Genomic DNA, 13011 nt, shown 5'->3' on the forward strand with positions numbered 1-13011 from the left:
AAAGATGTCCAGCTGACTTCTTTGATGGGTTCTGGATCAGGTCCAGCACAAGGAGGAGACTCTGTTGATTATTTTATATCATAGAATACCAGGGTTGGAAGGGACACCTCAGGAGATCATCTAGTCCAATAGATTTTTGCCCTGTATCCCTAAACGGCCCCCTCAAGGATTGAACTCACAACCTTGGGTTTAACAGGCTAATGTTCAAACCACTGAGCTAGCCCCTCACCCTTAGTCAGCCTGGAGTTCCAAAACAGGTGGCTTGGAGGGTACTTTTGCAGTGCGATAGGAGGATGGTTGACCAATCAGGTTTCAGGAGAGGTGCATAGAAAGCTGTCTGAAAGTGATCCTTCAACCTGCCTGGGGGGAGAACCTAGTTCACTGTCCAGAAGAGCAAGTTCCAGACACCTTGGGGAGAGACTCCTCACGCCGTCACCAAAGAACTTCTCGCCACCGGTGGCAACTCCAACCTAAGCACCATCCCTCCTCTGGGACACACAGGTACTGTAGGCTGCTTCACACAACCCTTATCTTTGTAATATATTAAAAAACAAGGGTTAGTTTAAATACTTGTGGGGGACGGTGGGAAGTGGCTGTCCAGGGCCGGTCTCTCTCAGATGTGTTGTATGTGTGCATCGCTGGTCCACGTATTCCAAAGCAATTTTGGGGACTTCCATTTTACAGGAGCCCAATTTGAGACTTCTTAAAAGGGGGTCGGATGTTCAGAAAGTGCTGAGCACCCACTCTCTGAAAACCAGCCCTCCGGGGCACCCAAAACCAGGGCCCACCCAAAACCACTAGTCACTTTGGAAAAGCTTGACCAGTATTCTGATAACAAGAGTCCAAATAACGCTAACCGTTCAGCTCAAAGAACATATGTGAAGGCTGTAATTATGCATCAAATAGCCTAAATAACTGGGGCTCTTTCAAGACAAAACTTATTCAGAACTCAGCAGACCTGCCTTTATGCAAATCCCTATAGAATTTAGCAGGGAAGAAACCAATAGGATTCTATAGCAATCTAAGAGAGTTCAATAAAAATCCCTGTAAAAACCAACAGAATTTAACAGAGAGAGCTTTTCTATATGTTTTTGGGACTGCCCCCTCATAGAATTCTCTAGCAGAGATCTCATTTTGGATTAATTTCTAGAGGATGATCCAAAACCGATGGGAAGGAGATCATTTGATAATGGAGTTGACAGGATCTGTCCATAAGGGAGGTAGAATAGGTTTTACTTTTAGTCCTGAGTTAGACACCAGGAAATCAATCCTAGATCAGTCAATACAGTTCAATGCACTATGCTGCGCAACAAAACATCACTTTTCATGGGCTTGGCTCATCGGTCACCCAGACATTTCTCCACTCGTCCCACAAATATCTCTGCAATTCCTTCCAGGCACAAAACACCCTCCCTGAACTGAGTCACAATCCTTTCCTCCTTCAGCCTCTCAGCCTGGGCCACCTTCAAGAAACTAGCCAATTTTAGATGGCTCGGGGTCACTGACATTCATGGAGCCCTGAGATTATAGAGATCAAACAAATCAGTTTGCTGAAAAATTTCAACGGCTTCAAAATGTTGATCAAAAACAGAGAACATTTTCTTGGATTTATTTGTTTGATTTGATTTGATTTGCAATTTCCTTCCCTCCTCCATTTTTCAACCAATGCACCTTGTTTATGACTCAGGTAAGCACTATCTGGTCTATGCCACAGTGTGATCTTCTCATTGCTCCGCTAATGCTTTGTCCCCAGTTCCCTCATCTGGTTACATTTACGTCTTGTTTCAAACTCGTCAACTCTTTAGGGCAGGGCCTGTGTCTTTCTGTACTAGAGCAATGGGACCCTGGTCCTGACGACAGCTGTTGGGTGCTCCTGCAATGCAAATAATAAATCGTTAGCATTAATTCCAACAGTGAAATACACACCCGATTTAAAAAAGAAAAGGAGGACTTGTGGCACCTTAGAGACTAACAAATTTATAAATTTGTTATAATTTATAAATTTGTTAGTCTCTATGGTGCCACAAGTCCTCCTTTTCTTTTTGCGGATACAGACTAACACGGCTGCCACTCTGACACCCAATTTAGGCACAGAAAACACTTGGATTAAGATCCCTTTGAACTCAACAGTATAGTGGCCACCTTCGATATTGGTTCTATTATCTCTGCAAAAGGGCTGGGTCAGAGCAATGGTTTCAGTAGGGTGATGGTATCTGAAGCGGAATAAGAAAAGGAGTAATTGTGGCACCTTAGAGACTAACCAATTTATTTGAGCATAAGCTTTCGTGAGCTACAGCTCAGTTTTCAATGGAATGGAAGACACTGGGTCTCGGCAGCTGGTCAGCACCACCGACTGGGCCGTTAAAAGTCCCATCGGCCACGCTGCCTGGCTAAGGCAGGCTAGTTCCCACCTGTTCTGACACCGCGCTGTGCCCCGGAAGCCCCTTCCTGCACTCCAAACCTCTCATCCCTGGCCCCACCCCAGAGCCTGCACCTCCAGCTCAGAGCCCTGACCCCCTCCCACACCCCAGCCCCAGCCCAGAGCCCCCTCCCACACCCTGAACCACTCATTCCCAGCCCCACCCCACAGCCTTCACCCCAACCCTCTGCCCCTCCCAAACCCCTCATCCCCAGCTCTTTGGGTGGCAGACATTAACAATTGTCTTCAGCTGGGTCGCCAGAAAAAAAGTTTGTAAACCACGTCTTAGAGGACTGTCAGTTATCAAAGGAGGTGTGTTTTCCCAGCTAGAGAGAGTGTGTATATTGATGAGTGTCAGTGTAAATACTTCATCTCAGCTGTGTCTCTTGTTGGCCACATCAGGAGATCAGGTCAGGCAGTAGGTGGATTTGGTTCCTCTTCTCCCTCTTTATCGGATCCTCCTTCCCAGGTAAGACCAAGGTACAGTTTCCTCTTCTCTGTCAAGATCTCCTCAGTGGATTTCACCAGGATCCCAACACCAAGTCCTTGCAGGCCCTTGAGTTCAGAGGTAGCTTCATTAGGTTGAGGGGATCTGGCTATGGAACAAAACTTCCAGGGAAGACCAGGCAAAGCGGAGTCTGATCACCTATAGGTAAGGCTAGGATTTTGTCAGGGATGTTTTTAGTAAAAGTCATCCCCAGGTCACTGAAATAAACAAAAATCAGGGAAGCCCTGCCCTGTCCCTGACTTTACTAAGAACATCCCTCACAAAATGGGATGGGGGGAGGGTCCAGCACCCTGTCCCCCGTGCAGCAGCTGGGAGCTGCGGGGACCCCATTGCCCAGTGGCTGGGAGGGGTCCCCCTGCCGCCCTGCGGGGCTGGGAGCTGCAGGGAGCCCCCTGCCAGCTCTGAGCAGCTGCGGGGTCCCTCTGCCTCCGGTGGGGGAGGCTGGGAGCTTCAGGGGGCTGCTAGCTGCTGCTGGGGAGCTCCCTCCGCCCCGCTAAGCAGTTCCGGGATCCCTCTGCTGCCGCAGGCTGGGAGGGCTGCCAGCCATGGCAGCTGGGCAGCTTAGGGGTCGCCCTGGACAGCGGCGGCCGGTCAGTTGCGGGGCAGCAGCAATTCCGGCGGCAGAGGGACCCCGCAGCTGCTCAGCATGGGCAGGGGGCTCCCCGCAACTCCCAGCCCCGCAGGGCGGCAGGGGGACCCCTCCCAGCCACTGGGCAATGGGGTCCCCGCAGCTCCCAGCCGCTGCACTGGGGACAGGGTGCTGGACCCTCCCCATGTTGTCAGGGATGTTTTTAGGAAAGTCAGGGACAGGGCAAGGCTTCCCCGAGTGACTTGTCCCGGACTTTTACTAAAAACATCCCGGACAAAATCCTAGCCTTACCTCTAGGAAATGCTGCAAACTTTCCCCTTTGAAAATGCCTTTCCACCCTTCTGAGGGGCCCGCACACTGAAATCCCCTTTTACCTTCAAACTCCTGCCAAAAATATACACAAAAAACGTACCCCAAGCTGAGTTTTTACTCTGGAAAGAGAGAAGAGCCAGAGACGCCATGAAACCCACTGGAAACTTTGCTATCGCTGCTGACTTCACGGGGAAGGCGTTCAGATATGACAGGAACAGGGGGCAGCATACAACCTTAGGGCCCGTAGCTGAGCTCTGGGTTTTCACTCAGCCAGCAGGTGTCCCTCTCCCAGGTGTCAGGTGTCAGGTGTCCCTCTCCCAGCTGGGAGAAGGATAAAGAGACCAGTTAGTGAGACTCCAGCCCAGGATCTCCAGTTTCAGAAGTTTCAGAGTAGCAGCCTTGTTAGTCTGTATCCGCAAAAAGAAAAGGAGGACTTGGGGCACCTTAGAGACTAACAAATTTATTTGAGCATAAGCTTTCATGAGCTACAGCTCACTTCATCGGATGCATTTCAGAAGTGCAGCACTGTCAAAGCCACCAGTTGCCTCACAGTGGCACCCTGGCTTGAAGGAATAACTGTTGTATCTCCTGTAGCACTGTGGGTAAATGTTAGGGCCAGATCCTGGGCCAACTCCATTAAAACAATTAAGCTGAACTGGTTTAACCCAGCTGAGGATCTTGCCCCAACTTGTTAAGGGCAATCAATGGAAGGATTTGAGTGTTCTGCTGTAGAGGGTCTAGGGCCTAGGCCCTGGGTTACAGACACTGCTACATCGCCACCATGGGAGACAGACAGACAAAGTAGCCCCTTACTGCTCCTGCAAAGTCGGGCCCCACAGGAAGTCCTAGAGGGACTCCCTGGATCATCTGATTGGCTCACATCCACTACTTAAGTCAGGCAGTGAGCTGGCTGCATAGGCGACACATGTGGGTGGTGGGGTGTGTGAGGTCAAGTCGTCCCTGCCCCCTCTCCTCAGATTTCTGCTCGGCCTGCTGGGGGAGAGGGGCTCTGTCCTTTTCCCACTGTGCCTGTCCCCTGGCACACTCGGCCCCTGTTCCTGGCAGCCAGGCCCGGACGGGGAGTGGAAGGGGTGGGATGGAGTCGATTATCACACTGGCTGAAGATGGTGGCTCTGGGTCACTGCTCTGTCCAGTGTGGTGGCTGCCTGCAAGAACCCAGCTGGGGACTCGGCAGCAGCCCATCCCTTCTATTCCCCACCCAGGTCCAGTTGCCTGGGAGAGTGGCTGAGTGAGCCCTAAATTTGCCAGTGGGAGGTGCAGTGGAAGAAGGACAGAACCTCTTGCCCCTCTGCAGGTAACTCTGGTGGGATGAGGAGAGCATGGTGGTCCCTGGGCTGGGCACAGGGGTCACTGGGGAAGGTGCTAAGAGCAGGTTTCCTGGTTTTTGCTCATCTGGAGGTAGGAGCATTGACTGTGCCCTGCACCGCCCCTGCTGAGGTGTCTGTAAGCTCCAGGGAGACACTGGTGCTGTGAGTCTCCCGGCCCCAGCCAGGCCCAGAGACACATGTTCCCCACTCCTGTGGCCCCAGCCCCCCAGGAGCCAGCAGGAATGGCCACTGTGGCCCATGGAGGTGTGGCTGGAATTTCATCCCTGAGGCGACACCGGGGCCTCATGTGACCCCTCACTTTACATTGTGCCCCCCCAGTATCACGAGGCACGAATCATCTTCGGCTGGTTGGATTGTCTGAGCATCTCTGCAGACTCCTTGTTGCATCTGCGTTGGACACTGCTCCTTGCCTCTCTCCTGCAATCTGCATCCAACCCTGCTCCACTCCCGTCTTGTCCTTGGCTCCTGCCCTCGCTCCCAATTCCTGCCTTGCTCCTGTTCCTTGCCTCATCTCTGGTTCCTGCCCCTATGTCCTGCACCTGATCATTGCCTACTAATCTCCTCTCTAATCATTGGCTCAGCTCCTGACTCTGACCCTTAGGCCAGACTGTCTATGTCCCGATTCCTAACAATCAGTGGCCAGAGACGATAATGATGGAGCAGTAGATTCCTCCCCCATGTCTCCCAGGGTTCAGATAATGCTGATGGGTCTTGTGTATTTCAAACTGCCCTGTCAATTTCTCTTCATTCCATGGCAGGGCTGCAGTAAACAAATCAACTCCACAAAGACGAAAGTGAAATGTTAATTGGCACCTCAAGTCTCTGCAGTTCTTGAGCTTTTTCCACCTGCAGATCCCCAAGAGCATCACAAACATTTTGTTAATAAATTTAGCTCCACAACACCCCTGAGCTAATAAGTATGATTAGTCCTATTTTTGCCAATGGGAAGCAGAGGCACAATGGGATGAAGTGACTTGCCCAAGGTTCCCCAGGAAGTTTGTGGCAGAACCAGGATTTGGACCCAGATCTCCTGACTCCTGTCCTGTGCTCTTGGAACTAGAACTAGTGTAGGAGGAATATCCCAGCAGGTAAGAGGCTCTAGGGTCAAAGGGCTGGATCCCCGCTAATGGCCAACCCACAGGAAGGGTTTATGAAGAAGGGATCCCCCAAAGTTCTAATGCAAGGAGGCCTGAGTGTGTCATGGCCCTGTGTGGAGTCTGGTCCACTTGAGGCATAAGGCTAGCATTTCCTTAGCAGCCTGAGGAAGTTAGACACCCAACACCCTCCTTTTGTTTAATTTTCTCAGGCTTCTTAGTCCCTTGAAGAGGAAGGCTGCAATGTCACTGCTGGGAAGTCAGGGCATTATCTCAGTCACCGAGATCCTTATTGCCTCTGCTGTCTTCTGTCTGACCTTCATGGTCATCAGATCCTTCCGGCAGCAGATCCCCAAGGGGCTGAAGAGGCTCCCAGGACCAAGGGGTTACCCCCTGATAGGCAACTTGCTGGAGCTGGGGAGCAATCCACACCTGACCTTGACTCAGATGAGCCAGAAGTATGGAGATGTGATGCAGATACGGATCGGCACCAGACCTGTGCTGGTGCTGAGTGGTTTGGACACCATCAAACAAGCCCTGGTGAAGCAAGGGGAGGACTTCATGGGACGTCCTGATCTCTACAGCTTTCACCATGTTGCAGATGGCCAGAGCTTGACCTTCAGCACTGATTCAGGGGAGGTGTGGAGAGCTCGCAGGAAGTTGGCCCAGAATGCCCTGAAGACCTTCTCTGTCTCGCCCAGCCCCAACTCTTCATCCACCTGCCTCCTCGAGGAGCATGTCTCCAAAGAAGCTAACTACCTAGTAAGAAAGTTGCTGCAACTGATGGAAGAGAAGAAGAGGTTCGACCCCTTTCGGTATGTGGTGGTCTCTGTGGCCAATGTCATCTGTGCCATGTGCTTTGGCAACCGTTACGACCATGATGACCAGGAGCTGCTCAGCATAGTGAATGTGACGGAGGAATTTGGGAATGTGGCTGCCTCCGGCAATCCAGTGGATTTCATCCCAGTGCTCCAGTATCTCCCCAACCGCACCATGAAGAAATTTATGGAATTCAACACGAGGTTCCTCAGGCTCCTGCAGGACATTGTCAAAGAGCATTACGAGAGCTTTGAGAAGGTAAGAGCCTAGGGGGGAATCCGCTCACACCTGAGATGAGCTTCTGTGCTGCACCCTTCAGCTTCTGCACGTTACTTTTCCTCTTGCAGCAGGCTGTCCTGTAGCAAATCTAAGCACTCACCAGTGTTACTATGATGGCCATTCAAAACTTCATAGAAAGGTTGGGATAGAATTTATACCCTTGTCCAAATGCACAGGTCCCTACCAACTGAGCTAAAGAAGAATATCCATTAGCTGTTAGCAACACAGGGCCTAGTACCTATGACACACTGTTGAACAGTACTGATGTCAATCAACAGAGGGCAATGGTGCACCCACACACTAGCCTGTTCACTCCACCATCCACCTAAATAAAAGTCAGAAAAGGTGCACAGTGAATGGATGTTATGCTGCTTTTTTGCCAACCTGCCTAGCCAAAATAGCATTTTATTATCTCTAGGAATTTTACAAATGAATCTTCATCTTATCTATTATAGGAGCATCTTAGGACCCAAATTACCCTAGTTTCTATATTAATAAGTTTCTCTCCCTAGGCACGTATTGAGAGTTAATTTGCTTAGCACGTTTGTCTTGTATTTTCCAAGAAGAGGATCATTCTGACATCCTGCACTTTCAAGCTGTATATTCTCATCTCCTTATTTTTATGGCTCGGTGAAATGTTACCTACTGACTGTAGGGGAAGAAAATATTCTCCTGACTTCCTTGTCCTGTCATGACTGGAATTTACTCGCACTTCTGTGACATGGGAGTACTGGACTTTCCAGCACAGCATCCTTTCAGTAGTAGATTGCTCTTCATTATCTCTCAGTTTACCTGCCTAGTGATCCGGAATTTCATGCCATCTTCCTCTGGACTTTCCTCTTTCAGGACAACATTCGAGACATCACTGACTCCTTGATTGAGCAAAGTCAGGAGAATAAAGTGGAAGCCAATGCCAACATTCAGCTCCCGAAGGGAAAAATTATCAACCTGGTCAATGACCTCTTCGGAGCCGGTAAGAATATTCCAATTCAGGCTTTCAAATCGGAAACCACTTTCTATTTTTGCATCCCAATAAACTCTGATAAATATTAGCCCTTTTTTTGTTCCCCCCATAAGAACACTCCATCCAGCTGCTCTGAGTAGCAGAAAACAGATCACATTCGTTTTTTCACCCTGACGCCTACCAGCAATGACCCCAGGAGGCTTCCTACTATTTGAGGAAGAGTTTGTAGGAAGACAGCACTCTAGGGAAATGAAGCTCCCAAGAGACAGTTTTGTACCCTATTCACCAGTACTGGTCCTGACTCATCACTAAATTACACTGGGGAAACCCCATTGATTTCATTGAAGTTTCACCAATATAAAACTGAAATAATACAGTGACGAATCAGCATCACTAAGCACAGAGTGGAGCAAGTGTAAAAACCCTTAACTAGGAATTTTCTTATCACACCTTTCTGAGTTGGACAAAACCTGGTGTGCAAGCAAGGAAAATCTGATGACAATCTAAAGCCCAGGGCTTGTATTTTCCCTTTGACTTGTCTTCATCTAGTATCTGTCTTTCCTCTCTGTCTGTCTAGGGTTTGACACTGTGACAACAGCTTTGTCCTGGAGCCTCATGTATCTTGTGACTTATCCAGACATTCAGAAGAAGATTCAGGAAGAATTAGGTAAATGTATGTTTTCAGTCACAGAGTTAAAATGCCTCTCTCTAGAAGGCTGGATTCCAACTGTCCTTTTCCTCTTCTTTATAACCTGTAGATCAGACCATTGGCAGAGAGAGGAGACCCAGACTCTCAGACCGGCCCATGCTGCCTTACACAGAAGCCTTTATCTTAGAGATGTTCAGACATTCCTCCTTCCTGCCCTTCACCATTCCTCACTGGTAAGTGCTACGGATGCAGTGGAGATGTAGGGGCATAACACACTGAGTGGTACCTTTATTCAGCATGTCGCTCCATTGATGGTCCTCGCAGTGTGAGAGATGCAAAACCCAGCCCTTAGAAAGTACAATAATGCTCAAGAAAATGATCTCCTCTGGGCCCAATTCTGACTTAAACAGGCCCAGGAATTGATTCATATGAGAACACATAGGCAGCTTTTTAAACTTAAGAATTTCACTCTTGTCCTTCAGCACAACGAAAGACACAGTTCTGAATGGCTACTACATCCCGAAGGACCTCTGTGTTTTTGTCAACCAATGGCAAGTCAATCACGATGAGTAAGTATATGCAGAGTCCAGATAGGGTAACAGTGTGCAATCCATTCAGATCAATGTACCAGCCCCCATTTAGTCGCATAGAATATGGCACTACCACGTACCTTCAGTACGACTGGTTGGCACTTGGACAAACAGATCAGGATGGTGCTGTGTTTGTGTGGTAGCATCCATGATATACTAGCCACTTTCCAAGCAAACAAGAAGGAATGTTCCCTGCCCCATTGTATCAAAAAAACCAAACCTAGATGAGGTGGCCCTGGCTGGATTTCTGTGCTTTCCCCATTCTCCACAGGACTGGGAATTTCTGCTGTGGGAAGACACAGAGATGGCCAGGCAGGGGAGGGGTGAGTGGGTGGGGCATTGGAACTGGGCCGCCAAGGAGCAATGGGTGGGCTGCTGAGGCCACAGACACCACACAGATAGCCCTGGTCCCCATCTAGCTTCCCCCGGAATCTGCTGGGTCTGTAGGCCTGACTTGCACCCTAGCCCTTGCTGATGAAAGGATCAGGGAGAAATCTCTTGTGAGACAGGAAAAAGACCTGGGAGTCACTGCAGACAGCTCAATGGAAATCTCTGCTCAGTGTGCAGCGGAGGTGAAAAAGGCAACCGGAATGTCAGGGTGCATAGGGAATGGGGTCGGGAAAAACACCAAGAGCTTGTCTACATATGGAAATTTACCAGCATGCATAATGGAATAACTATTGGCCTGTAGCTATTTTGGTATAACTAATGACAATTATTCCAGTCAGTTTCCCCATGTAGAAATGTTGGGATGATTATACTGCTCTTCTGTACATCAATGACACCCTCTCCCTGGGAATACTGTGTCCAGGTCTGGTCACCCAATCTCCAAAAGGACAGAGCAGGGATGGAAAGGGTCCAGAAACAGCTAATGGAAAAGGTTAGAGGTCTAGAAAAATTTGCATATGGAGAGAGACTTAAAAAAACTGGGTCTATTTAGTTGAGAGGGCAGCTGAATAGGAAGGGGACGTGGTAGAGCGTACAAAATAATGGTTGGTACAGAGTGCTTGTATTTACCCTCTCATAATAAAGGAGGAAGGGGATATTCAATAGCATCAGAAAGCAGCAAATTTAAAACTGATCAGAGGACTTGATCACAGCCTGTAAGTACCTACCTGGGGAGCAGAAATGTAATAATAGAGGGCTCTCCAATCTATCAGACAAAAGTACAAGATCCAATGGCTGGAAGCTGAAACTAGATGCATTCAAACTAGAAGTCAGGTGCAAATTTGAACGGCCAGGGTAATTAATCATTTGAACAATTTTCCAAGGGTTATGGTGGATTCTCCATCACTGACAATTTATAAATCAAGATGGGATGTTTGTCTGTAAGATATACTTTAGTTCAAACCAGAATGAATTCAGGGGAGTTCTAGGGCCTTTGTTGTAAAGGACATCAGACTAGATGATCACAACAGTTCCTTCTGGCCTTATAATCTGTGAAATACGCAACTGACCTGTGGAATGCATTGCCACAAGATGCTACTGAGGTCAAGGGCTTAGCAGGATTCAGAAAAGGATTAGACATTAGTGGATAATGAGAACATTAACTGTAACTTCAGAGAGGATTAAAAACATGTTTATAAGGGATCTAACCCCTCAGGCTTCAGTGCAAAAGCCAACCAGTAACATCAAGGCCTTACAACAGAGGTTAACTTGGTCCAATGCCTTCTGAAGGTTATTTTAAATGGAAAAGGCATTCTTGAGTGATAAAGGTGCGTGGGTGGCAATGTGTCCTAGGTCCGGTTCTGAAGCTGTTCCTGACACCCATCCAAGCTGAATTCCCTGCTCTCCAGCATTCCCTCTCCAGGTAGCAGCAGAACGGAAGTTTCAGGAGCTTTGCTTTTGCTATTCTAGGAAGCTTTGGAAAGAACCATCTAGGTTTGACCCAGAACGTTTTCTCCGTGCCGGAGGGACTGAAGTAAACAAGACCTATGGGGAGAAGATACTGATCTTTGGCCTGGGGAAGAGGAAGTGCCTTGGTGAGACCATTGCCAGATGGGAGGTCTTCCTCTTCCTGACCACCCTGCTGCAGCAGCTGGAGTTCAGCGTCTCTGACAGACAGAAGGTGGACATGACCCCTCTGTATGGCCTGACAATGAAACACAAGAGGTGTGAGCACTTCCAGGTTAAGCAGCGCTTCCCAATCCAGAGTTCAGAGTGAGTCACCTCTGGACACTGGATGGGGGCAAGGGGAGATCCCATTTGAATTTCATCCTTAGGGGCCATATGCTAAGATAAATTGGACCCAATATAGCTTCTATCTGACTAATCTGTATTGATTTGTCTTGCCCGTCCATTAACTAGCTCCATCACCCTCACCTGTATAATCATGACAGACATGCCAGGGTAGCCTGGCTTGTTCACACAGGTGTAACTGCTTTTGGGGGTGATGCATGATAGCTGGGGCTCTCTGCTGAATTCCTCTTTGAATGCTACTAAGGTGTATTCCCTTAATGCCTCCTTATAACGGACAGCCAAAAGTTGAAGCTGTTGGGACCACCCATGTGCTTAAAGTTGTACATGTGCTTAAGATCTTTGCTAAACTGGAACCTAAGCTTGTCCCAAATGTCATGATGACCTTCATCCAGGTAGAGTATTAAGATCCATGGACATCTTAGGAGGCAGATCCTCAGCTGAAATAAACTCCTTATTGGAGCTAGGACAACTGACAACTAACCCTTGTGTTCAGTATTGTCTATTACATTGTAGAAGAAGGCTAGGCTTGTCAAGGAGGGTAAAAAAGAGTTCAGCATCTCACTCCCAACTGAACATAGGTAATACAACAACTTTGTTTACATGGATTAGCTTTCTGGTTTCTTGGACCTGTTTGATTTCCTCTAAAGAGCCCCAGAAACTGAGGCAGCTTCGATGAATGAACTCTGTGTTGTAAGACAGCCCATGAAAACAGGAACATGACAGCGATGGCTTGTAAGTCATATTGGATGTAAGCAAATAGCAAGAGGAGGTTAGAATTTGTGGTAATTGGCAAGATTTGAACACTAACAATTAAGTAAGGGAATGCAGAAGTGCCGTAGGGGTGGGGAATGTTAACTAGGCTGGTTAATACTTCATTCTGGGAGAAAGCATGACATGGTAGATGAACCTTTTGATGTTAGCAAGTAACTGTTGCTCAGACCCATGTCTCTCGTATGCTAAAAAGGTCACGTGACCCCACTGCAGGTTCCAAAGAACCTTTGAAATGCTGTGGATGCCATCAGAAGAAAGTGAGGACGAAATGATATTGCATCTCTGAACAAGTGAAAGCAAATAATAGTCAGCCCTAGCTCGCATCATCCATAGATCCCAAAGCACTTTGCAAATGAGATCAGCATAAATTTACAGATGGGGAAACTGAGGCATGGAGAGATGGATAGTGACTGGCCCAAGATCACCCAACTGGGAAGCAAACCCAAGTCTTTTGAGGCCCAGCCCAGTG

At 48.4% G+C, this 13011-nt stretch overlaps 1 protein-coding gene across 1 annotated transcript; it reads left to right on the forward strand.

The window, feature by feature from the left end:
- The first annotated feature begins 412 nt into the window (after window positions 1-412).
- CYP1A (cytochrome P450 1A) lies at window positions 413-11931 on the forward strand. Its single transcript, NM_001290671.1, is given in 7 exon segments — window positions 413-501; window positions 6484-7348; window positions 8216-8342; window positions 8911-9000; window positions 9092-9215; window positions 9465-9551; window positions 11430-11931. Coding segments are annotated over 6 exon segments (1569 nt in total). The 5' UTR covers window positions 413-501; window positions 6484-6514; the 3' UTR covers window positions 11737-11931.
- The last annotated feature ends 1080 nt before the right edge of the window (window positions 11932-13011 follow it).

Source organism: Chelonia mydas, chromosome 10, assembly GCF_015237465.2.
Source record: "Chelonia mydas isolate rCheMyd1 chromosome 10, rCheMyd1.pri.v2, whole genome shotgun sequence".
Classification (NCBI taxonomy): Eukaryota; Metazoa; Chordata; order Testudines; family Cheloniidae; genus Chelonia; species Chelonia mydas.